Raw genomic sequence first — 26,738 nt, forward strand, 5'->3', positions numbered from 1 at the left:
TTGGCCTTCGCCCCTGTCAATCGGATGCGATTATGCTGCCTTCAGGGACTGCTCGTATTAAGGTATTATCACAGAAAGTGCAGTTAAGTTATGAAACAACACTTCGTTTCTCGTTCATTTGAACTTTGTGAAGTAATGTGTTTAAGTAAAATTTTAGGGTACTTGTGCTTTACTTAACTATTTCCACTTCGTGTTATTTCTACTCCACTACTTTTCAAATGCAAACATTATACTTTTTAGTGCTCCTCTACATTTATTTGTCTGCTATAGAACTTCAATAAGCTTTGCTGGCCAAATATTATGCATACAAGGAGTATGACTCTCACAGTTGCCTGCCTGTTGGATTTGGTGTCTGTGGAGCTTGACTTGCACCTGGGGACAAAAAGTCAGGATATCTTAGTCTCTGCTGCATCGCTTTTGACCATGTCTTTATGAACGTGACACACTAAATCATTGCAATACATTTTTAAGTAAAGGATATGAATACTTCTTTCATCACTACCTTTTTGTGCCAATATGGAAGGATGGATCTTTTAAAAAAAAAAAATTGTTGAGGGTTGGGTGCATAAGACATCTCATTTGCAGAGCAAGCACTGCATCCATTAGTATCCATGGTAACAAGTTTGCGGTTGAGTGCAGCCAGTGGTAAAATGTTTTCACTCACCATTTTATCTTTTTATATTATTTATGGGTAGAATTATCCTTTATACATCTTTGGAGTGAATAGCTAGAGGGCAAATACTGGTGTGGGAGGGTCCATAGCCTACTGCAACACAGCCTCAGCTGTGCATGTAAAGTTTCCGACGGTCCCTGAAGGCAGCACCACCCCCTACAGTTTACGGTCTCGGCTCATTCAGCGTGATCGCGTCTCTCTCAGAGCAGCGCTGTGGTTTCTGGGCAGCGCTCATACGCTTCGCTCATACGCACTTTAAACAGGATGTAGCGACTGAGACAGACTACGGAAAGAGAAAAAGAGGCTGTAACACTGCGATGTGACAAATACCGGTGAGCAAGAAATGACCGCCACAGTGGAGGTAAAGAAGAAGAAGAAGGAGAAGACAGGAGGAGTCCCGATGAGGCAGCTCACCGCCGGCAGGTCTTGACGGCTGCTCCCGCTGACCTGAGACGCCCAGCACCAGCTGCAGTACCGCACGGTTTTACACACTCTGAAAACCCAACATAGCCGAAATACTCTACATCCCGCCGGCAAACCTTGAAAGCGATAATGGCGAGCCAGGGCGACTGCTGTGTGAAGGTTGCGTTGAGGTAAGCCTCCGACGTCTGTCTGCTGGAAATCTGCCGACCTTAGCAGACCACATTGTGTCTGTGCCTCCTGGCGATCAATTAAATGCATCCTGCACACTTAGAGCCTAATTTTACCATTAACGCTCCTTAATGTCTCTGCTCATTGTGAGCCTCAGTTGGTTGTAGAGCTGCAGAGCAGAGTATTCACCTTGTTTTGTAATGCATGGGTGGTGCTCTGCACAGTCTTGATAAGGCAAAGCATGTGTGTCTGTGCCACGCTATCTCCATATGACTCTTTACATGCTGGAGTGGGGGGGCACAAGTTCTTCACAGCAGTAGTCTGCTTTATGAGAAGCAGCGGTTTGCAATCAGGATTTAACATTGGGTGAAGTGACAAGGACAGCTGCAGCCAGGTGCAGGGAGGGGAATGGGCGTTTCTCCCCAAATCAATTTTTGTATCATTATTCTCACTTGCAGCTACCTGCAGTCTCACCTTATCCTAATCTAACAGAGTCTAGTCAACACCTCACATGTGCACGGCCGAGGTGGATGTATATTAACAGGTTTTGAAAGCACAGGGTTGGGATGGTTTTTTTTTTCATCCTTCCTCTGCAAATGAATCGAGCACAAAGAGATGCTCTCCTTCAGAGCTGTGTCATTCACTGCCTTTGTTGGAAATGCACCCTACAAAGCTCAGGCACAGCACAGCAGCTTTTTGGATTCATATGAGGAGACATAAGCAGCCTGTATCGATTGTGTGAGGCAAGACTAAATGCAGATCGTGTAAAGAGGGCGTGTAAAATTGCATGTGCTGACACTTGCTGGGTGGCAGCCTCTGAAATTGGAAGGCATGAGTTGAGTGTGGCTGGGGCTGCGTCTGTAATCATGCTTATTTTACAGTGCGCTGAGCTGAGGCGGTGGTCCGACAGACCCACTGTTTGTTTAACTCAGCACCACCCAAACTCAGTCCCATCAGCTAATGAATCCCAATTGGCCGCACTGTGTCCTGTATGAGAGTCCTCTATAGAGATTGTCGTGCAAAGGTTGACACTTGGATCAAACTGGGCATCTTTACACCCTCTCTTATTGTGCAAATGATAAGCAGTTGTGACAAAGTAATAGTAAAATTGAACCATTCTTCACCACGGACTCCTTTTAGGTCCTCAGACCCCACTTTGGCATCCATTGATTGAACTTAGTGGGGGTTGAGGATGGGGGGTTGGCCCAGTAGAGTACCTTGCAACCGATGGCCTCATTTCCTCAGGGGAGGTTTCAGAGTGACTTGTCAATCAGCCGCTGAGTGAATCTCTTTTGTGCTTGTTCACAGCGACAACTGTAACAGGAAGTGGGGCAGGAGGGTGTTGACAAAAAAGAAAAAAAAAGGTGAAAAGAGAAGCCACAGAGAGACAGCTGGTGGCTGCTGCTCAACTGAAGTTATTGATTTATTTAAGTCTGGAGAGCAGCTCAGGGGCTCTTTGATGGGGTGTAACTGAGTGAGTGAAGGTGACAGATATCTCTACACTGAGCATGTGTGTGTGTGTTATCACCTGCTAAACTCACATTTAAAGAGGGTCAGATCAACAGTAACAGTTTAATCCAGTTTTATTAGCTTGAACTTCACATTACAGTGAAACAGAGTTTGTCTAATTACATGGCTATGTTGGTGGGCGAGCTCGCACTACTTCTTTTCATCATGCATGATTTGTGTGTGTGTGTCTGTGTGTATTTACATGCCCTGTGAGTGTCACCTAAAGTGTCTGTGTGTTTGACAGGAAATGGGAAACACACAAATAAACGCACAGAGAGGGATAACTTCCTGCCGTACAGCAGCGCTTTTCCCAATGACCGCCTTTTTTTTTTCTTTTTTCCCAGAGAAAGTCAGCCGCTGATAAGAGAGGATGGTGTTTAATTGCTCCCATGTTGTGCTGCCCTCTCGGGCAGGCTGCACAAAGCGCCCCTCTCTAAGTAGTATGAGCGTGCGCGTGTGTGAGTATGCATTTAGAGGGCAATGAGGTTGCAGTGAGGGCCAACCAACACACACGTAGTCTGAGTCGCCAGCATCCATTTCCTGAATGTCTGTGCTGCCTCCCCTAAACAATGTCCACATAGTGACATGACCTACAATCCTGCACCCAGACCTGACTGCCTGAAGAATGGATTGGACACGCATGCACGCACATGCACACACACACATACACACACCTACCTAAGCCAAACACGACGAGATGCATGTAATGTAACTCTCTACTAAGTGGCCCTAGTTAAATTGCTTCTGGCCTGGCAGTTGCATCTTTATACAGCTGCATTAACTTATGAGATAAGCTTAGTCTGATGCAAACCGGCTATAAGTCGAGTCCTACATTTGACCCATTTGAACCCCCCCACACACACAATCACAATCACACTTAGACATACATGCAGTTTCACTTCACCACGAGGTTGCCTCTTCCTCCTCCTCCTCCGTTGATCTCATGTTGAGTGCTGCATTTGCCACAGACTGATAGCTTTATGTTTGGTGCTGCCTCTGAGATACTATAAATGTCAATAATTCACCTTTTGTGTGTATGCATGCATGCGGGGTGTAACTTGACATGAGAGTTATGAGCAGTGTGTAAATGTTCCATTTGCATATCGATCCCGCTCCCTCTCTGCGGCTCTGCCACTTACTCATCTCAGACTAGCAAGTGACTTGTCTCGCACCTAAGTGCTAAGTCAGCCTCCATCGCTGTTTATAAATAGACACAAAGGCAAATCTGTTTAGTGCTGTGGTGGTCTTTGACCTTGTGATTGCCGTTAGATGTTCTCATCATAACAGACTTCTCCTCAAGGCTTCCCTCTCTGTTAATTTCAGTTGTGTCGCCAGAACAATGACCTGAGGATTCACCACTGCGGTGATTTTTCCAGTCCTCCGTGTTTCATGCGTTTGCGGTTAAAGATGATGACACTAATATGGTTGAATGGGAAAAAAAGCTCTTCAAATAGAGCACAATATATTCAATGTTCTGTCACAGACCCCACAGGTGGATGATTGGGGGTATTTTTAACAGTTGTGACGCAGGGCGTTTTGGCTTAAGGGTGACGAGAGCTCAGCTGAGAAAAATATAAGCTTTCATCTCTTTGGTCCTCTGCTGATGTGTTGATCAAGAAATTCCAAAACAGTGCAGAACACACAAAGTTTCTCACAGATACATAAATGCACTGCAGAAATCTGCCACAATATGACCAAAACACTGGCTTCAAAACAAAACAGGAGTAAGCGGAATACAACTGCGGAAGAGGCCCCTCACAGCTGATACACAAAGGCTTTAAATGGGAGTAAAAAAAAGTGGTGTTTTGTTGTTGGACGTATGTCCTGTGTAGGCTACCAGTCTCGCCTGTTTCCTGTGTGTGTTAATAGTTTGCCACACAGGCTCTGTCTGGGTTACACACCTCCCTAGGGGGTTGCCTTTAAAATGGCTGGACTTTGGTGGGAAACTGTGTGTTTGTTTGCGTGTGTGCAGCTACAGCAGTTTATATGGTTCTGTACGTACTGGTCATGGAGTAGTGTTGCATTGTAATCTCCTCATGAGTGCATTCTTACACTTGGTCTCAACATTCATCTACCCTTCAAGTGAAAGTGCAGTTTTGCTTTGTTGGTGGGAGTCGCCGCTGAAGTTCTTTCTGATCACTGATTTGGCTTCAACCGAGGGCAGAGGAGCAGGAAGTGTGACAGAGCACACGCCCAAGCTGGCCGTCCACAGCCGTGCACCGTTTCCTCCTCACGCTGGCTCGCTGGTCACATGCTTTTTATTATTTTTTTTGTTGTTGTTGCCCTATGAACCTATTAGCCCTAACAGTTCTGTGTGAATGTCTTTTGTGGCAGGAGTGCTAAAGGTGCTGCCTGTCTAACATTTCTCAGCAGTGTGTGTGTGTGTGCCTCTGCCAAAGCTGTGAAGAAGAAGGACGTCGGTGGTAACAACATGGATAAATGTTTAAACAGTATGACATTGTGGCATCAGAACATTTCATGGCCATAACAGACTTAAAAAGGGTTTTGTTCATGATTTGTTCTCTATCAGTAGACCTATTGCATAATCAGGCTCAAGGGCTTTACCAGCAGACTGTAGTTGCCTGAGGAGGTGAAAAAAGTTGGTTAGGTTGCCAAGCTGCACTTCTTAATCCTGGTTTCCAAACAATAGAACTCTTCTTAATGACACATCTTATGACAGGTGAATAGTAGAGCAGTTTGATTGTGTTTCTGAGATGCTGAGATGAGTGTTTGGGTCCCGACAGAGTTGGATTTATTACCCCCCAGATTATGTGTTTAAACAAATAGATGAGAAAATATTCAGGATGGGGCATGGGCGTCCTGAATATTTGGTGTTAACACGCGTTGTGCAACTGGTCTGTTGATGAACTTCTCCCTGTGAAGTGCATCAGCACTCCCGAATGGTGTGCTGCCGTTGCAGAATGACTTCCTGTGGGGTTGCTGCTGGACTGTCCACACTTCCTGTTCACTTCCTGCTTCGTGAGCTGCTGATGAGCCCGTTGACATGATTAAGTTAAGACTGGATTCTCGGCAAAAGCATGAATCTGGAAGAAAATCGACTCAAGAGTTTAGCCTCTGGCCTATATTTGCCTACCTTCCAGGAATCAGTCTCTGTAGCCTGAGTTGCAGCATCGACTGAAGTCCTGCTTTATGAAAAAAACGTTTTTCTGCTGGTCCTCTGTGACCAAGAGGGCCGCTGAAAAAATGGAAAATTCACATTGATCCAGAGTGTGCTAACTGCGTTCTCTGATCGCGACACGTCATCTCAAACTTCCCTCTAGATATTTGCCTCATCCTTTTATTTTCTCTTGCTCAAGCTCGTCCGCACTGTGAGCAAAATAAAGTGTGGAACTGTGACCAAAATGCTGGAATGTCACCAGCTCCCCCTCCAGCTCCTTCCACCTCCTCTTCGCCCACTCTCGCAATGTAGACACACAGACATAGACACACACACACACACACACACATAGATCTGTTTTTATTTGAATTCATCCATTTGAATCCAGTAAGGAATGAAAGGCGCTTCAGTCTGAACATTTGCATTTCTCTGTTATCAGGGTCTCATCATATATCAGCTGGAGCAGGCCTTCTAAACAGTCCTATTATCATTTATGCTGCATAGACACAAGAAAACCACTGTTTCAAACTGAATGTGCTGTAGAGAAAATAATTAATTTCCTCAGGCTTTATTATTAAATACATTTCTCTTCAAACCTTCTGTAGTCTGCATAGTTTGACTGACACCATATAACCTATTTGTGTGTGTGTGTGTTGACACTGTTGTGGTCACTCAGAAATCACAGGGGATCTCTGAGTGTGTGTGTGTGTGTGTGTGTGTGTGTGTGTGTGAGAGAGAGAGGGGGGATGAGGCGTAGCAGAGGGCCTTTAAACAGAGCACCTCTCGGGTGAGCGTAGACAGAGGACACAGTGTGAATGAGTCTGATGTCACTGCAGGTCTTTGTGCTCTGTGCTGAGCTTGCACACACACACACACACACACATAGTTAAAGACACACTAAGCAAGGGCAAAGAATTGGAGGGTAAATGGGGATGAAGTCCAGGCTATATTTTTAGAGAGTGTGGTGGAGAGGAAGGGGCTAAAAACAGAGGAGAGAGAGGTTTGTTGAGTCAAATACCGATGTCGTCTTTGTTTTATAAACTGCTCTCCTTGTTTTGAAAAGACTGATGCTTCCTGCAATTCAGCGTAACAAATACAAAGAAAAATCAAAGAAGATAAAGAGACAGAGGAGGGTAGTGGACAGAAAGGGGGTGGGAGGGGGTGGAAAAAAGGAGCAAGTGTCTTTCGTCTGTTGTCAAAAGGGCTACTGTAGCGTGCAAATATGAGCTCTTAGTTGAACATGCAATCAGTGTGCATCTGCATGGGTGCATCCATGTGCGCGTACAGGCGCATGTGCATGTGTACGTCAGAGCATTGTGTATATGAATAATTTGGGCGCAGCTGCATGTGCTAGCCATATTCCCGCGGAGGGAAGAGGCAGAGAGATGAGGCCTCAGGTCATGTCTAGACTGTAAAGAGTTTATTTACTTCTCTATGTTAATCATGAATGTTCTCCTAAATGTTCTAAAATGATATTCTCTTCTGCTTTTTTAATCAGTGAACTAGAAATATGACCTGGCTTGCCAGTATGTATCAGCTAGGGCAGTGTGAAGTTCAAGAACTGTACTTCCTCCTATTCTCATTAATCACCTTTCTGTGTTACAGTTTTTAAAACATACACTTAAATGCACACATCTTTCCTCCGCCTCTGAAATGTCTCCAGAAGCACCGCACATTGTAAGCAGGTCAGCATTTCTGTGGAGGAGCTTTGCTGTGCTCTTTCTGTCTTTGTCCATCTAAAAAGGATTTATTCAGATTCACAGTGGTTTTCCCTCTGAATTAATTTCAGTGAATTTTATTAAGCCTTGTGTGCTGTTCATGAACTGCAGAATTGGATTTTGCCCGGTAAAGAAGTATAGATAATGTAGACTTTAACAAAAGATGTGTAGTTCTCTGAATGTGTGCCAGATATGTGCTGGGTGTTTGTGTTTGCTTCCATGCTTCAGTCAAGCTGCAGTCAGTGTCTGAAGTGGTGTTAGTGTGTGTGTGTGTGTGTGTGTGTGTGTGTGTGTGTGTGTGTGTGTGTGTGTTTGAGAGCCAGCTGGCCCATAATCACCTTCAGCGCTAAGTAGCTTAATTACTGCTAGAGTTTGTGTCTCTGAGTTTGTTTTGTTGTGTGTGAATGGGGAGAGATGACAGCAGGGCGAGGCTTTAAAACTGCTGAATTCAGCACGAAATAACTAACTGATGAACCTAATTTATCTACTCTGTAATTTATCTGATTCAGTATAATTTTAATTTCTCAAGTACTTTGGTTTAAGACCAGACACCTGCAAAACTACTGACATTCTCATCAGCATCAGCTGTACTTTGCGTTTAGTGCTTATTTGCATGTGTTGGTATGCTAACACACTAAACTACGATGGTAAACATGAGACAAAATGAAATGAATATCAGCATGTTTGCATTGTCATTGTGACTGTGTTAGCATTTAGCTCACAGTGCCACTGTGCCAAATACAGCCCTGCAGAGCTTCTATCATAGCTGTAGCCTCTTAGTCTTGTTGATACTCTGTTTAAAAAATAAGATAGATAGAAATAAGACTTTGTTTTTAATGATGAATTTTAAAAATTGATGGTGGAGATGGTGGAGTTGGACAGTGGCGAGATACAGTTGACCGACTGTGTAAGGCCGCCAGCTATTTGCCAACCCTGTGCACTGTTGCTGAGAAGCTAATTAACTGCATTTGCTAATTGACGCCACACTGCTATTTAGAAAGTACTGGCACTTAGTGTTCATTTACATCAGTCATGTGTCAGCAGGTTTTTTAAAACTAACTCAACATTGCATCATCTGATTTTACTGATTAGCTCAGACTGATGTTTGTAATAGGCACAAAAGCACTAAGTGCAAGGACCAAGCACCTGGAAACACTGGCCGGTTGTGTTGCCAGTGCTATGCTGTCACATAAAAAATTGTATTCAGGGAAAATGACTGACTAAGAGCAGTGTCGCTAAAACAACTGTTGCAGGATAAACTAGCCTTAAACATCATTTCTGGTAGGAAAGAGGCACTAGCAACAGCTTTGCTGTAGCTCATTATCTTGTCATCATCACCATTTGCCTCATCATACTAATGATCATCTCATGGTTATAAGCTATTTTTGATATATCACCTAATATCATACACCTCTGCTCATACATTAAGGAAAATGTGTGTATGTATGTGTACCTGCACTTACAGACAGACAGACATGGTGGCTGGCCACATTAGCACTCATGCTAAAATGCTATCTGACAGAGTGGGAGGTTGGGTTGGTGGTAATGTTAACCAGCCCTCCAGGGAGGCAGACAGACAAGCAGAGTCATGGCAGCAGTCTGCAGCTCAGCAGTGTTAGTTGTACACTGTGTGAGAAAGAAAAAGGTGAACACAGACATGTATTTTGGCAGCTGTGTATAGGTTTGTCTTGTGGCCTTTATATACTTGAAATAATACCACTTCTACATACAGAGTATGCTTCCTAATATTTTTTGTGGTTGTGCATGCTGCAGGCGGTGTCCTTTTTAACTTTTCTAAGCCTCTTAATCCAAACCATTAGAGGTAAGAAAATGTAAAACAATGTGAAACTCACATGGGAAATCATCAGTTTCACATGTGAAAAAATTTACATATGAGGACATGTGGTTTATCACATGCAAAACAGCATTTCACATTTAAACAAATCACATGTTACAGACACATAGGTTATATATCTTGTTTTTATGAGCTCCCCACTGAGCCACAGTGGTAATTTAGTGACACACCAGATCAATTTCTGACATAGTTTGTGGTCAGCCAGTTGAGTATGTCCCTAACACTGTCTAGATTGTAGATATTCACATGGAGGCCCATACTAAGATTGTACACAGTTATGGTTCTAAGAAGCACTTTGGCTAAAAGCATCTAGTATTAATCAAAAAACAAAACAAAAAACCCAACAATAACAAATGTTATCTTAATGGCCTGTGCTTCCTGTTTCAGACAGCTGAAGTTAATTGGAATCAAGCAGCACCTCTGTGACCTTGACAAGGCCGTCTGTCATGAAAATGTAGGAAAGGAAGCTAATTTGATTCTTTCTCGTGCCTCCACCTCCCCCCATGGAGCAGCAGACAGAGCAGACGAAGGAGGGGGAGGGAGGAAGGGGAAATGAGGAGGGGGTGGATGATGAGGAAATGGGGTGGGGATTGACCCAGAATCATCTCCGATGATGCGGACTGATGTGCTCCTGTAACAATGAGAGATGCTCATCTGAAATTGAATGATGGTTGGTTATCTTTGACAGTGATGTGAAGTTAGTATCTTATTGAGTGGCACAGTTTGCTGATTGCTTTTTGATCAACAATAAAGAAATGACATTGATTTTTACAATAACTGTATAATTCCTCTCTTAACCTTATAGCATTAATACTATTATCAGTAATAGCATTATACATATATTCAGGTAAATGACTGACCTTGTACATCAAGCACCTTTAAGAATGAGGAGTGTTTTGTCTGTGTGAAAAGCCTGAGGGCAGGGCAAATAAATGCAGTCTGTGATGGCGTATGCTTTTTCATGAATAGCCTGCTCAGCTTTCCACACTGCTCTGTCCCATGTTACCTCATATTATCAGAATAAAAATGTGATATTTGAAACCTTTAAGACTGCCAAAGATCCCACTCTGAACTCTTTGATGTGCTGGTCTGTTGTCAGGGGACAAGGGTATCTGTTCATTCCATCAATTAAAAGGACAATAGACAAACGGAAAGCAATGAGGCCACAGTGGTGTATTTAGACAGGCCTTAAACTTAGGACGACAGTGTGTGTCTTTTGAAAATAAATTCCTGATGGACAAAGTGAGAGATTACAGCTCAGTAAGTTGATCTTTCTTGAACAGTCAACCTCGCTCTCTCTAGACAATGTAGGACAACTCTGTCCTTGAAGTCTGGCTCGGTTAAGAAAACGCTCATGTTAACATCGATGAACCAGTTCGCTCATTCGTGCTCCAGCCTGCGACATTGCATGCTAACACAACCAGTCAAACCAATGAGCACAGAGTATGTGAGCCCTGCTCTCCCCTATCGCCGGTTACCAATTGGCAGCAGTGCCTCGGGCTACAGGGTTGCCAGTCTCTGGGGCTAGTTCGATGGATAGGGTTAATATGAAGGCTATAAACAGTGGCTTGCATGTATTGCATGTCTGGGTGTGGTGATGAATAAAGTACCAGTAAAACAGTGGAAGATTGGGTTAAAAAAAAAAAAAAGGCTCAGAAATCAGATTTTTTTTTTTTCATGTATGCTTTCAGTTCTGGTTCTCCATGGTGCCACAAGAGAAAGATGTTTCATTTGTGTTTCCATGTCGCACGGGATCAGTAATATTCACAACCTCAAAGTTTGTATATTTTCCCTGTAATAATAATTATAATAAATCCTCACATTTGAGAATGTGGAATCCATTAATGTTGGGCATTTTTGCTTGATAAATGAAAAATTCATTAAATGATTAATTTACTTCAAGCTGACTGTTTCAACACTACATGCGAGTTCAGAATGTATGTATGCACCTTACAACTAGCGATTATTTACATTATGTGGTCTACAAAATGTCAGAAAAAAAGTGAAAAATGCCCATCAATATTTTCTAAAGGCCAAAGTCTTAAAAGATATTTTAACCTCAGCTTCCAGTCGAAATTTGAATATCTGCAATATCATTCTGATGAAGGACATGTGATATGATTGAAAGCTCCAGGGCAGCTCAATTGAATACTTTCAGTTTATCAGACTGATATGTGCAGCTGAATGAACTGGTGGATGTTTGAACTGAAAAATGTCGAACACTGAATCAAAGTAGTTTGCGATTGCTAATTGACTAATTGTTTGAGCTGCAGTTTGCAAATAGGTAAACCTACATGAGGCTCATTCCCACATGACAAAATTTTCTTTACAGTGGCCTTGTGGAGGCATTGAATCACACCAGGCATGGTGCTCTGGGAGAATCAGCATGTGTATCAGTGCGACAAAGCAGGCGCCAAATGGGAGTGGCAGAAGGTTTCTGCTCTGAGTCTGCCTGGGCTGCCACCTGGGCGAGCCAGCTGTCCACGCCCAGCGCCATCCTCTTGTGACCACTGCCCCACTTCCTCTACACATGCTTACGAATGTTTGCTCGAAATGCTTGATGTCTTCCTTGCTTTCCGCATCTACTTATTCCACATTTAGTCAGCTCTCTCCCCCTTGTACTTCATGCATCACTGCTCAAGCTTCTCCAAGTGGTCCATATTAGTGCTTTCTCCTCCTGTGCTCCCACCTGAGTCACTTACTGTCATAACCATGCTGCTTTTGTCTCCACTTGTCTCTTTTTTTATTCTGCTGCCCTACCTCAGATGCCAAGGTCAGGGCTAGCTAAATGGCATTTCTTACCCCTCATTCACTTTTATATGATGCCAGATTATTTCATTCAGAGCTAACATGACCTTACCTTGCCAGGGACAAGGCACAGTCAGGTGCCAGTTGCTAATCCCTGCCATCCCCTTAGAGAGTGTTGGACCAGTATATGACCTTCTGAATGTGTGTGTGTGTATGTGTTTGGCTACCAGCCTGTCAGCCTGCTGTGATATCGGACCCATGTGGAGGACTGGAGACTGAAGCGAGAGACAGATTTTGCAGGGAATGGCCTGCTTCCATAACCCATTATGAGAGAGTGTCTGTTGTTACAACACTCATGCACAGATACTCAGCTGATTACTATAAGAGCATAGATGTTATGGGAAAGGTGTCTTAGATAGATTGTGACGGATGGAGCGATGGGCGGACAGGGAGACGGAGAGATGAGATCGATCGGAGGGAGAGAGACAGTTGACGGTTTTATGTGCGGAATCAGTGCAGACAGCTGATCCAGGGAATCAGTGGGAGCACTGATTAAATGGGCAGCAGGACAGAAATGCCTATGTAGCTCAATAATCAGAAGTGGTGTCTTTCAGTTGCATTGTGCTTCTGTTTATTAGAGGTGGTTGGTAATATTATAACTTTGACTAACAGGCTTAATGAGAGTTTTAAGATAGCTCTATGTCATCAAAACTACTGTACACTGACTAATTAGGATGCAAAGCACCACTTAACTATGTACTAAAATTGTTTTTGATGTATGTGATTACATAAATTAGGTGGGATATTTTAAAATGTTGGAGAGACTATGATTTGACTTTGCCACAATAGGGCTTGTGTCCTAAAGCCATGCTCATAACTTTAATATCTCAGTAATTATTAGATGGGTTCCCATTTTGTACTGAAATTCATGGTCTCCAGAGGATGAATTCTGCTGACTTTGGTGATATCCTGAATTTTCCACTAATGCCACCAGAAGGTTGACATTTTGACATTTGTGAAATGTCTCCACAACTACAGCCATGAAATTTGGTTCAGATATTTGAGTTTCCCACAAGATAAATTATCGTCAACTAGGGGTGAATATCAGCCTTTCTTGAGTGCTACTGGCCATATAATCTTCACAAAAAAATGTGCTTCCATTCTTCACTTCTTGTTCATACTTTTTTTTGTTACTCATTTTGTCAAGTGGGTTTTCTTCCAATTTTGAACTTAGCAGCCAGTGGTCTGCTGCCCCTCCATCCATACTGCTGCACCTCGGGGGGGCCTCTCTCGTTTCATCCCACAGTCACTGATATGCCCAGAGCTCCTAACCCAAAATAGGCCAAGCCAATTTCCTGAGTTCTCAGGGCTTTTCATGTCAAACATGCGACAATCTTCATGAATTGCCATTTTATCCCCCCTCTCTTGTTCTTGTTCTCATTTTCCCTTTCCCCCTTGCTCCCTCTGTCTTTCTGTTTGACTCTTTTAAGAGCTGAACAAGAAAAAGGCAGATAAAGTAAGAGAGATAAACCCAGAGATAAATGGTTCAAAGAGCGTTAATCAGCTCCACCTCGACAGCTTTTCAGAAGTTGTGTATCAGGTGTATAGTACGACAAAGGCTGCTATCACGTGTTGCCAGGACACTTCCAAAAGCTACCAAACACTTACACTTTTCCCAAATGTATGAGGGATTTGAAAGAATAAAACATAACTCTTGAATGAATTAGGAGATCTTTAAATTTGTTGCTGACAGCAAAGTCACCTCAATTACTGGCTTATCTTACATTAACAGAGAAGATATTTGCTACAATGCAAATTATAAAGGGAGTCCTAAAGTGGTTCTAGCCCATTGATCCAGACTGGGGGTCATTTCCAGTAAGAAGTGCAACTGTAGTTTCCCGATAAAAAAAGACGGAAAAAAATGGCTCCTGTTTCTTTATTTTTACAGTATTATTTTCCTCATGGGTGTAAACTTCTTTCTGGGGATCTGCCTTGAGTTATCTTGTCCCAGTTGCTATGGGAACATGACCTGGACGTGCTCACACACTGACAGTGATAAGAGTACAGCTGGGTTTGTCTCTGCACAGTGTGTGTGTGTTACACACACACGCACTAGACATTTAGTTCAGTTGGACTATTTGCCTTCTCTTTCTAATCTTGGAAATGAATAAAATGCTTTCAAGGACAGTGCGCCTTTCTATCTTCTTTTTATGACAGCTTGTATTACTCATATTTTTAGCTTCAGTTTCCCTCTGTCTGTAAGGAAAAGGACATATTCTCATACCTGGTGATGCTAGGTAAAGCCCTGTCTGTTGTGTGAGCTCACACATGCAAGCACGCTCGGCTGAGTCAGTTGGGTTAATCCTAATCTGAACTCCGACAATGACAAAGCACTAATCGGAGGTTTGGTACAAGCAAACTGAACAGAACCAGATGGAGACACTGTGCTCCTGTTTATGTAATCTCTGTTGGGCTGATTGCGTGAAGTTAATCTCTCTCAGAAAGGGAAAGGCATTTCTGCTTGTTCTGCTCAGTAAATACTGCTACAAGGCTGTTATTGTATTAAGTTTCTGACAGGTGTGGCTTGTATTTGGTATTTATCAGGTTGTAAACATTATGTGTGTTTGGAAAACAGAAGTAAAATAAGAGGAACTTTGGTATTTATCACAAAAAAACGATGGTAATCAATGACCCACTGGCATTTAACATGATTTGGCTGTGTGTAATATGATTGTGATTTAATCACTTTAGTATTGTTTTTCGATTCTTGATAGTTTTACCTCTGATGAGATCTGTCCTCCCAGGTGAAAAGATGCAGCTGGCGGCACCATGGTTCACAGAGGTAGCTCATGTCTGTAAGCTTAACAGGCAAGTGGTGCAGTTAGTTGTGACAGAAGCTGAACAAGGCATTTCAAACTGAGAGAAAACTGGGAAAATTATGAAAAATCGGGGTAAAACAGATAAAAACTAATTCAAGAATTTCTCTTTTAAATGTCTGTTAAGATGGCTTTCATGTACAACTGGGCACAGTGAGCTGAACGCCTAGAAATATGCACAGCTTTTAATTTGGCAGCAGCTCAAGCAGCAATTTCATATTCTCGTTAATCGTAGGATCAATTTGAGTGGCTCGTTTGATAAATGGAGGAGGCTGCTGTAAATGTTTGTGCATTATTTCGTGGCAAAGTGCTGTTAGGGTTTTACAAGAAATCGAGCCTGTGGTGCGTGTTTGTGGAGACAACACCCTGGTAGCTCATAGTGTGGTGGGGCTGTTGTGTAGAGGAATCAGCGGGAATGCATCCTGAAGCAGTTCGGAAAACCACTTGGATACCACTGACATGCACCGGCAGGCTTGGAATTAGAGGGCAACACCTTTTAGCTCAGTTAATGTTCTTTAGAAGAATAATTAAAGATGACTTTGATATCCTTGTTTAACTCGCATAACACATTTTCTCAGAAGTATTTGTGGAGAAATAGAATATTTTTTTCCTCTGACAATCAAGATCCTCAATCATGAGGACTTAATAACATAAGTGCTTGAGGCTGACATCCATTAACTTAATGATGACTATACAAAGTACATAGTTTTTTCCTGCTTGTCGTCCATTCTGCCTCCCTTGTTTTGCAGCAATGATAAGTTGTCTGACAGCATTGTGTAATGGTTGCTGCAGCTTCTGTATTTAGAAGAGAGTGGTCACCGCTTGAGCACCTCGTCAAACCAACACTCATTATACAAAGGAAATGAGGTGTGTGTGAGAGGCAGAGTAGCAGAGGATGTGATGACAGGTTTTACACTGGTCTCTCTCCTGAGTGGTTATTAATGAGTGTGATGACAATAGGGGGATATTACAATCAGTCTTACCACCTCCTATTTTGTCAGCCCATGTGGAGAAGACAGGGTAGAGGAGGGCATCAACATGGGGCAGGGTTTGATTTTAGGTTACAGGAGCAGTGCATCTGTGAATCTGGGAAAAAAAACCATTGGTTCCACACATGTTTGAACCAAAACAATGTTATTCCTGTAAGCAGTGGTACAGAGATCTGTTTTGAATTCATGCAAACATTTGGCTGCAGTTTGCCTTTTTGAGATTAAACAAACAAGATTCTTTTTAAACAAAGATCGTACATACAATCTTTAATTCATTGATTTTTGTAGAGGGCAGTGCAACAAGCACTGACATACAGTATTTTCACCCTAAAATTATCATATGGCTAACATTTTGGCAAACAGTCAGTCCTGTATTCACCCAGCAGATGTGGGTAAATAATAAAATTCACTTATAGTTATGTGTCTATTCACTTGGCGAAACTGTTTAGCTGTATTTTCAGTCTCCGCTAGCTCCTGAGGGAAACATTTGGGTCTTTTGCTACTAAATGCTCCAGTATGTTAACTAGCTAGTCACAAACCGTTTGCTTTTTGGTGCTTGGCAGGTAGCGTGCAGTGGGTTTGTCATAGCTTGTTCTGTTTGTAATATGGAAGCAATGCCGATGACAGCTGAGAGACTGACCCAAAACAATAAAGGTGTAGGCAGTTAAACTAAATCAATGACCTGAAAGACCCTAAAGCACTATGTAGACCAGAGGAAACCCACAAGGATGCTAATTTAAAAAAAATATGTGCAGCTTTAATGCTTAAAAACATGTCGATGCCGTCATCCTCGCTGCAGTTGGCTTTGGCAAATCAGTCTTTTGTATGCAGACACACTTACGTCAACACAGAGTGCTGCTTGATTGCATTCATCTGCTTCACACATCCATATGTATGTGACATGGTTTCCTACAGTATGTTCTGTCCTTTTCCACTGATCAGTGTCTTTACAGCACCGTAAGTCACCTGTAGAGCTTCTGTTTTCTACCTGTCAGCACGCCTCTCCTGGATGGCAGACTGATTGTTGAGTCGTCTTTCAACACCTATTGGATCTGCTTTGTGATGGGGTGGGGTGACTGTGTGTTTGCAGTTAAAACAGTTGTTAAGGAACAGACACAATATGTGGGTGTCTCACACCAAATGATGGATATTTGTTTTTCCATTATGGAGGCGATATTTGATTGATAGAAAGAAAGAGAGCCAGAGGGGGGAGGAAGTGCGGCAACGAGGAAAAGTCCACAGTGGCGATTAGTCTCTGCTGTTATCAGGAAGAAAAAAAAGGAAATGGAACAGGCCCCCTCCACTGCTTCTGTCATTCAAGCTTTTGTCCCGCTAGTCTGTTTTCACTGGCAGCAAACCGAGGGAGGGCTGCAAAACAGGCAGAGGTGTGAGGATGAGAACAAGAGCTCACAAAACAAAAGAGGAGCCTAAATGATGTTTTCCTGTGCAGTGATGATGAAGCTAAAAAGATAACAAATAACAGGGAAAGACGGAGGAGTGATGATGGAAAGGAGGTCTTGTTCAAATGATTGAGAAATTTGATGAGAGTAGATGTTGCCTGCTGATAAATGGAGAGAGTTAAAGGAAACATGGAGGCAGTGGCTGGCTTCCTCCACTGGCTCGGTGCCAGAGGAGAGACAACAGAGCTCTGAAACACTCGCAGCTCAAGAGAATACGATTAACTCTGTCTCTTTATGTGTGTCTCTGTGTGTGTATGTGTGCACTGTGTCTTTACTCAAGTGTTTACATTAGGGAAATGAGCTCTTTGGCTATCACCGGCCTTTTCTTTGAAGGTTGACTGAACATGAACATGCACACAAACACACATTAATGCACACACACCCACACATACAGGCATTACTGGCTCTCACTGTCATTGGCAACAATCACAACGGCCTGATTTTATTGCTTCTCTGGGCTCGTTGGTAACAGACTTGGCATTTGGTCCAGGCTATTTCCTGGTCCGTGATTGGATAACAGGTCAGCAGTTGGGTTTCAGGTGAAGATTACTGTATAATGATTGGGTATTAGCATTTGTAATCTGCCATTTGAACTCCAAGAGAAGAATACCATTATACTGTTGTAAATACAAACATATGCTCACACACACATGCAGTCACTGCACATTAGGAGTCTCTGAGCAGTTTGTGCAGTTCCCAAGGAAACTGGGCCCTCCTAAAGTGTGCCAGCTGAGGGGGAAAAAACCTGGAACCTAGACTAAGACTCTCTATTTCTGTGAGCATTCATAGTGTGTGTGTGTTTGTGGGTGAGAGAGTGTGTGAAAAGTGAAAATATTGTTGCACAAAAGACTTTTTTACTGTATGGCGAGAGAGCACCATGACAAAGCTGTTAAGCACAAGGCTTTTTGTCCTCTCTTATGACTTGTTTCTTAAAATTTTAGGACTCTTATCTTACAATTCAGATTTTGTGTGGACTTTTTTTTTTTTTAAGATGACTTACACTGATGTCTTACAGTTACTTTTTCCATAAAGACAAGATTTTGACTTATTTGTAATATAATGGGTTTTCTCATTATAACACAACTTTTTTTCTCAAAAATTTTAAGACTGTATTGATGTAAGCAACCATACAAGAATTTAGATCATTTCAAAATGTGATGCATCTGATGCCAACATTTGATGCGTGACAGTTTTTTACACTTGATATGACACATTTTACACATTTCAGTGTACTAAGCTTTCAGAGGCTAACAGATGATTTCACCATCCATCTTTTGTTTGTTCACTTCTTAATCATTTTGAAATAAGTATGAAAGCCTTTTATGATTTCAAAGGCAGGAATCTGACGAAGGATGCTGTAAATGTCAGAAAGGTCTTGAGGACAGTGCTCAGTATTCTGTCCTCTGCCTCCCTCGTGTTGCAGATTACTTCACTCTCAAGTCACGCATCAATGACTTTTGCTGCTATCAGGGTTTGATATGGCAATTGCTCTGCGCTCGTGTGTGTTTGTTTGCTTTTTTTATTTTTTTCTGAGTCTGGTTCTAATTAGTATTATTGGGTCTGATAATTATTGTACTTAGTGAATCCCCTCAGAGCTTGTGGATAATGAGTTTTCTGAGTTTCTGGGCGTTGTTTGTTTGTGTCTGACAGAACTAGGTTTGGGGATTCTGACAAAACATTGAAGACCTCATGTTTGTACCTCACATTTATCTGTGTATAAAGAATTTATGTGTAGAGGGTTAGTGGTACAGGTGCGTGAGAGAGAGTGTGTGTGTGTGTGTATGTGTGTGTGTATTGGTTCTATGAGAGTCTGTGTTTAGTCCCCAGGGTATCTAAACCACTTTCCTATTAGTGTGCAAAGATGAGAAGAGATAGACGCCTTAATTTGCCGCATCAGGGATCCACAACCTGCTCCTCTGTGTTTGTCTCTATGCCTCTGTCCCATTCAAACATTTAATCATGGTGTCATGGTCTATTTATAGCTGCTAAATGTCTTTTAGTGTGTGTGTGTGTGTGTGTGTGTGTGTGTGTGTTTGCTTCTCCGATCAATGTTATAGATCTGATCTTTTGTTGGTGCAGCTGGCTTAAATGTTCATCCAGCTGAGCTGTGGTGTGATTATGTGTGTGTGTGTGTGTGTGTGTGTGTGTGTGTGGATTGATTATTTATAGCTGTTCCATTTCTTCCCCCCATGGTGATAGGCTGTCATTGTTGTTTTTGTGTCCTCTTTGTATATATGTGTGTGTTGCTTGTGTGTGTCAGACATGTTTATCTTTTCTCATTTGATGCGGATCTCGTCAAGACTTTCCTGCATTCACCCACACTGGTCTTTTTCTGGCAGTGTTTATTCCTTCTATCTGACGGTAGAGGAAAAGACAGAGAGGACACTGAGAGGAAACGTGTCGAGCATAAAATCTCAACACAGATGTTCAGTTATATAACATTTTGGGCAGCAGCCATTAAGTATCCTCATTACTGTTTAATCGTTCTATAACTCTTTTGACTGATTGATTCATTTGTTAATGTATAAGATGTTAGAAAACTGTGAAAAATGTGCCATCACAGTTTTGTAGATTTGAGAAATTGTAACCAACTAAAGCTCGGAAGTTTCTTGATAAACTACCTCAAAGAATAATTGATTATCAGACTTGTTGATTTGCTACCATTTGTGTTGTTCAGCTCATCAGCCCTAGAAATATTTCTTTATATAGATGGGATGTGTGGATTCTTCCGAAGAAGTTGAAATATGGCAAAGTGAACAAAATCTTACCAGAGGCACCACACATGAAATGTTTTCATCAAATTCTTAATATACAAAGAAAGACACTTAATAACCCCTGTTTACCACGGCTACCACGGCAAACAAACCAAAAATAAGTGATCACAGCCAAACCAAAGCCGCCAAAATGACCTTGTCCTTCTCTATATGGAGTGCTTGAGAAATAAAACCAAATGTAAACCACACGTTATTTGACAAACAATGCACAATGAGTGTACTCTATCAGAGGTTGGACAGCAGAGACTAATCCTGACGGGCTCAGCAGAGACGTGTCTGCCCAGTGAGTCAGTGAGTGACTGGTCAATGTGAGACAATGGGAGGTAGAGACAGAAATGCACTTACTGTACTCTGATGACCTGGCAAGATGAAATATACAAAGTTTTGCTTGGATGTTCTTTTTTTAAATGTAAGTGATGATGAAAAGTTAATTATCTTAATGGGGGAAGCACTGACTATTGCAAAAATGTGTTGTCTCAGAGCCAGAGGTTCTGAATAAGTGGAGGTGATGAATGTGTTATATATTCCCAGTCTGTATATTTGACCCATTGCCATCCCTTAATGTAATCTACATACTGTATATAAGTGTTTTTCTTTCTTTCTTTCTTTCAAGCTTTTCAATGTCCCTTGTCAGGTGTTACAGCTGACATATCTGACCTATAAATATTGCTCTCGAAAGTTGAGTGTAAACAGAGAAAAAAGGACAGAAGAATGACCATGAACCCTTTTCATGGTACAGCTGCAGCTCATACACACACACACACAGTCCATTGTGCAGAGCCAACACACTCCTCCTCTGCCACATCAAATTTATGTTAATAATTGGCTTAAACAGCACTCATATGGGACCTGTGGTTTTAGATACATTAACCTCAGTGTCAGGGTCACACCTGGGAGTCATCTGTCTGCAAGCTGCTTTCTGTGTCACACCGTCTGTCATTAGGTGGTCTGTGTTAGTGTGTGCTGCTGCTGAATTGCACTACTCTAATGTCTTTTAATTCTTTCCTGGAAGACCCCATCAAGGCCTGAAAGAGGGGTAAAAAAAAGTGCTGTCGTCAGTTCTGTGAGTGTGTGTGTGTGTGTGTGTGTGTGTGTGTGTGTCTGTAGCACCGTAACAATGTGTGGTGACGGGATTACTGTGAGTGTTTGTGGTGGGTGTGGTTTTCAATGCACGCTTGAGAGAGGAACCATGTGTGTATTGAAGATAGTACAGTAGGTTGTTTTTGAACTGTGTGTGTGTCTTTGTGGCGTGCCCACTATCCCTTCAGCAGCTGTATGGGGTTGTTGGGGATTTCTCTTGCTTTGTAATGGCTTTATTCAGTATGCTTGTGTGTGTCTTTGTTGCAGCATCCCAAAGGGAGTTTCTACTATGGTCTCAGTGTGCGGGGGAGTTGATTTGCATCCCCTGAAGATTGAACCAGGGGGGGGTTGAGCATGTGGAGAGGTGGACCCGGTGCTCCAATACTGCTTGCTCATGGCTTTTTCCGCAGCTTAAAGTGATTACCTCCCCGCTATGTCCACATTGTCCCTCTGAAAGCCTAAGATTAACACAGGGCTGTGCGACAGTTCTTCTACTTTATGTACATTGCTTTATGGGGGAGCAACGTCAGACCCTCAGTCTTCACGCAATTAACCAGCACTGCAGCACAAGCAAAGTAAAAAGTGTCACCTCTTTAACAGCCACATCTCCATTAATCAGCCATCCGTCTTGCCTGCGAGGCTTTGCCTCTCTGCTGGCAAACAAGTTAAAATGATCCTAAATTTAAACACTTGGCCCTCATTCTGTCAGTGAGTTCAGAGATGTTGCGCAGTGGCTGCTTTCCTTTGGAGTCATCTAATCAGGGATTATTTTACAACTGGGATGTCAGGTGAAAAGCAATTAACTGCAGTGAACTACCTGTCAGGATGGAAAGCCCATCAGAACTGTGAGTCCCATGCAGCAGGATTACCAGCCACTGTAATGATGACTTATGAGCTACAGCCTGCCTTATCATCATCAGTGGCCCTACTTGCACTTGAACTACTTTTTCTCAGAACTGCCCCTTTTATGCCTCATTGCTCATTTTCTACACGTTCTGTGACTTTTTAAATCAGTAGCACAAACAAGTGTGGTGCTGTTGATGTATGTGTTTTGTCCTCGGGGCCTGTTCTTCTGTTAACAGATTTCTGTTTAGTTCCATCCCACAAAGTAGTCTGAATGCTTTGTTTGCCTTTTGTGTATCAGGCCACAAATTTGAGCAAGTCTGCTTCACTTTCCTCTACCAGTCAGTCAAAGGGAAGCTTCATTTTATTGACCCTTTCGGTGGCTTGGCATAAACCCATGACTGAGGGTGGTGCATTATATGACTTATATTTTCATGCTTGACTGTAGTAAATGTAGAATATTATAGGGTTACTATGAAATAAGTGTGCATTGGGGGCAACCCGATGGCAGAATGGTTAGGGTGCATATGCCTTAAACAGTAGGTCTGCGGTTTGACTCCCAACTGGCCGGACCCCCCTCCCCTCCTGTCTACCTCTTTACTGTCTACTATCTAATAAAGGCAAAAAGAAAAAAATATATATCATCAAAATAAGTAGAAGTTTTAGCCATCTCAACCACACACATTCTGCTCCTCTTAGTGGCAGAGACACTTAATTTTCTTTTAATTTCAGCCATCCTGAAGACGTTTTTAAGGCTCACCAAATAATAAAGAGAAATCATGTCATTTTCCAGGTTTTGATATGAAGAAGAATAAGAAGAATGCGTGAAATACAGAGGATAGAATCTTTTGTTCTGTTCCTTATTTAAAAATGGTCTTATAGTGTTAAACAGCATTAGTGCCATGCTAAATTTGCAGGGTATGTCTGTTTTGAGGATCACACTTTCAAAGCATGTAGGAAGCTTGGTTTCACAACAACTACAATGGCATGGCAACCCAGTTTCATGGTGAAGTGAAAGAATGTCAGAATGTCCTTGATGTCAGAAAACACAATACAGTTTAGTTGAGATTTAATTTTCCTGAGCTGTTTTTGGTTAAATGTCTATTAGAATAAAGCAAATGGTGTTTTTTTTAAGGTTATGTTTAGATGTTTAGATTTATTATTTCATAGTCTTGGTTGAGGTCAAAGGGGAACATGTGTAGCCTGTGGATCAGATTATCAGATTATCAGATTGTCATGCTTCATATACACAGTGCATAAACTTAAAACACTTCAGGCAGTCACAGTTAGTGGCTTATCTGCTGAGTTGTGTGACAGCACTCATTTTACACATTTTAATTTATAATTGTATCATTTACGTCTGCGTCTTCTGTCGTCTCCTCACAGGATTCGTCCTCAGATGGCCAAGGAGAAGATAGAAGGCTGCCACGTGTGCACGATGGTCACACCTGGAGAACCACAGGTCCTGCTGGGAAAGGACAAAGCCTTCACCTATGACTTTGTGTTTGACATCGACTCAGAGCAGCACAACATCTACCAGGCCTGTGTGTACAAGCTCATCGAGGGCTGCTTCGAGGGCTACAACGCCACTGTGTTTGCCTATGGTCAGGTATGACAGTGTTGCTTGGATCCTAATACAAGGGATTTCTTTATGATGAATTAATGAAATCGAGTTGCATAGTTTTTGTGGTTATTTATCTGTTGTTTTTTTTCTAAATGTGCTATATGTATGTTTTTGCTGTTACTACACAGCCACTGTTAGCATGGGCAATGCAGACAAACGCTTAAGCTTACAGTGAGGTTGGGGGGGGGCGGACAAACATAGAAGCAGCCTGAATTCCCCTCTCACTGCTGTAGGGGATATACTGTATATGCTAAATTATTTGGATGAATCTGACAGATGGTAAACATAACAGTTAAGATAGTCCCAGTGGGCATTTAATCCAGACTTCCAGAGCTATCTTGGAAAAACAACAATATATGTTTTCTTTATTCCTGATGTCAAGCTTGGAGCTTCAAAATACAAATAAATAGAGTAAATTAAAACACATATCGATGTAGTTCCTGACTCTAGTAATGCATCTTGAATCTTTTCTAAGAATTGTGTAAAATATTGTGTGGCTGTATTTGCTGTTTTTACATTTGTTGTGAGCTCTTATCCTTTCGGAGGCTGGCCATCTGTGTGTCTAGTCCTTACTGGAAAACTGATTGTGACAAAGCAATTTTCATATGCATATATAAGCTTTACTACTTCTTGTTTATTAAGTTTACAGTCTTTAGAGGTTCAAAGATCTGATTGTGGTAGATGAAATGTGTTGCAGACGGGTTCTGGAAAGACCTACACCATGGGGACAGGCTTCGACGTTAGCCTGACCCAGCAGGAGCAGGGTATCATCCCGCGGGCTGTCCACCAGCTGTTTGAAGGAATCAAGAACAAGAGGGTCCGCGCCCAGGAGGCTGGTACCCAGCCACCCGAGTTCAAAGTCAGCGCCCAGTTTCTAGAGGTGGGCAACATACACATATGTAGGGATGTACAGCACATGTACAACCACGCTACAACATATTCTCGCTTGTTCTCATGTTTTTGCAGCACTGTATTGATATTCTTGCTTGCAAATGTGCATCTGTATGTATATGTGTGTGTGTGTGTGTGTGTGTGTGTGTGTGTGTGTGTGTGTGTGTGTGCGCGCATGTGTGTATGCTGGGATGTTGGTCCATATTAACACTAACCAGATGGGGCAAAACAGGGAGACGAGGGGATCAGCCCCCTCTTCCACAAACAGGAAGTGACAACCTGATGACAGATGGGCAGGAATGTCTGCTTGTGCTTTGTTGGACCTGATTAATGTTGGCCATTACCTCTGACATTATTCCTCATCACTGTGGGGTAGAAGATGGATAAGAGTGAGGGAGGAAGAGGGAGGGTGGGATACTTGTGTAGGAGCAATAAGATAATATGACAAGTAATGATTTCCTCCAGAGGTTTCTGGCAGGCGAATGTTTGGGCTGTCTTTAGAGGGAAGGCGATTGTATATGTGGGTGTATGTAAGATATGATTACTTAAATAAATTATTCTTTTATAATAATTCTAATACAAAAACCAATGTCATTTTTCTTTCTAGCTTTATCTCTTTTTTTCTGTCTGTCCTGGTCTCTATTATTAGTGTGTTTTTGTACAATTTCAGGTCAAAAGGTTATCTCTGTTGATGGTAAACAGATGGGTGTGCGTGTATGTGTGTGTATGAGAGGTTGTGTGTGTTTGTGTATGTTTGGCAATAGGTGGGAACAGCTGAGCTTTCAGCTGACCTCTGTGACCCTTGCCCTCATTGGTTTTTGAGAGGTCATTCGCTGACCTCTCAGGCTACAGAGCTGTGTGTAAATAAGACACAGCACTGTGAGAAACAGAGAACATAAGAATCTGCTCAAAAGTTGATGGTGTGAGTAAAGTTGAGTATTGCCCCAGTTGCTGGGGATGTATAAATTGTATATTTGTTAATGTGCATTGTGTCTCTTGTTTATTATAGTTGTATAATGAAGAGATCCTGGACTTATTCGATGGAGCCAGAGATCCAGAAAGCCGGAGCAGGAAGTCCAACATCAAGATCCACGAGGATGCTAGTGGCAGCATCTACACCACTGGAGTCACATCCAGACTGGTACACTCAGAGGAAGAGGTGGGTGTCTGTTCATGTGCTGGCCTTTGTGCCGTTATGTATGACATCTGTAGTTGTCATTGCTACATGATGAGGCCAGTTTGCTTTTTGACATCATATGCATGAAGTTTGGCTTTAAATGCAGGCACGTACCAGGGGTGAGTAATGGTTGTCAATAAGGGGAACTGATCATCAGTGACAGTGTGGAAGGAGGAGGATGTGACAGGGTCAAGAGGGCAGGAGGAACGTCTGTTAGTGGAGATGTGACGAGCCAGTGGCAAAGAGGTTAACAGAGGAGACAGGTGGCGATACAGTGACAACTTTGAGGTACTATCAGATTTCTTTTTAAAACAGGCGACAGAGTAGAGAGAAGGATGCGTGTAAATTGTTGAATGGAAGCAGAGAGGGAGGAGAAGAAACTGCGAGATTCAAGGCAGGTTGTGCCTCTCTCCTCTCAGCTGCATTAAGCCTGGTGCGTCACGTTCCCAGCACTTCAGACAGCTGAGAGACAAGTGGAGACAGATGGACACTCCTGTGGGAGAGAAGAGAGAAAATGTCAAATGAGGGTGAGGGAGGAGATAGAGGTATGGAGGTGATGGATACAGAGGGGAGAGAGAGGAAGGGGAGAGGAGGGGGAAGGAAATTAAATGGTGGACAGCTTTTTGAACAAGCAGTTCAAAACATGTCATCTAAATGAGTGGTTTCTCACCTTCATAAAATACACTGACACTGGTATTAAGTTCTTCTCAGAAACCAGCATGTGGTCAGCTGTGGATGATGCAAAAAAAAAAAAAAAAGCTTTGTGTCCACAGTTATTGCTTGTTTTTGTCACTGAGTCTACATCTTTTTTT

General features: G+C 42.4%; 1 protein-coding gene across 1 annotated transcript in view; it reads left to right on the plus strand.

Moving 5' to 3' along the window:
• Window positions 1-833: 833 nt before the first annotated feature.
• Window positions 834-26,738, plus strand: part of kif21b (kinesin family member 21B) — a 61,143-nt gene continuing 35,238 nt past the window's right edge. Inside the window, 4 exon segments of the mRNA XM_018677724.1 lie at window positions 834-1,266; window positions 23,621-23,843; window positions 24,556-24,738; window positions 25,759-25,908. Coding sequence (XP_018533240.1) covers window positions 1,226-1,266; window positions 23,621-23,843; window positions 24,556-24,738; window positions 25,759-25,908 — 597 coding nt within the window. The 5' untranslated portion in view covers window positions 834-1,225.

This window comes from Lates calcarifer, linkage group LG12, assembly GCF_001640805.2.
Source record: "Lates calcarifer isolate ASB-BC8 linkage group LG12, TLL_Latcal_v3, whole genome shotgun sequence".
Taxonomy (NCBI): domain Eukaryota; kingdom Metazoa; phylum Chordata; class Actinopteri; family Centropomidae; genus Lates; species Lates calcarifer.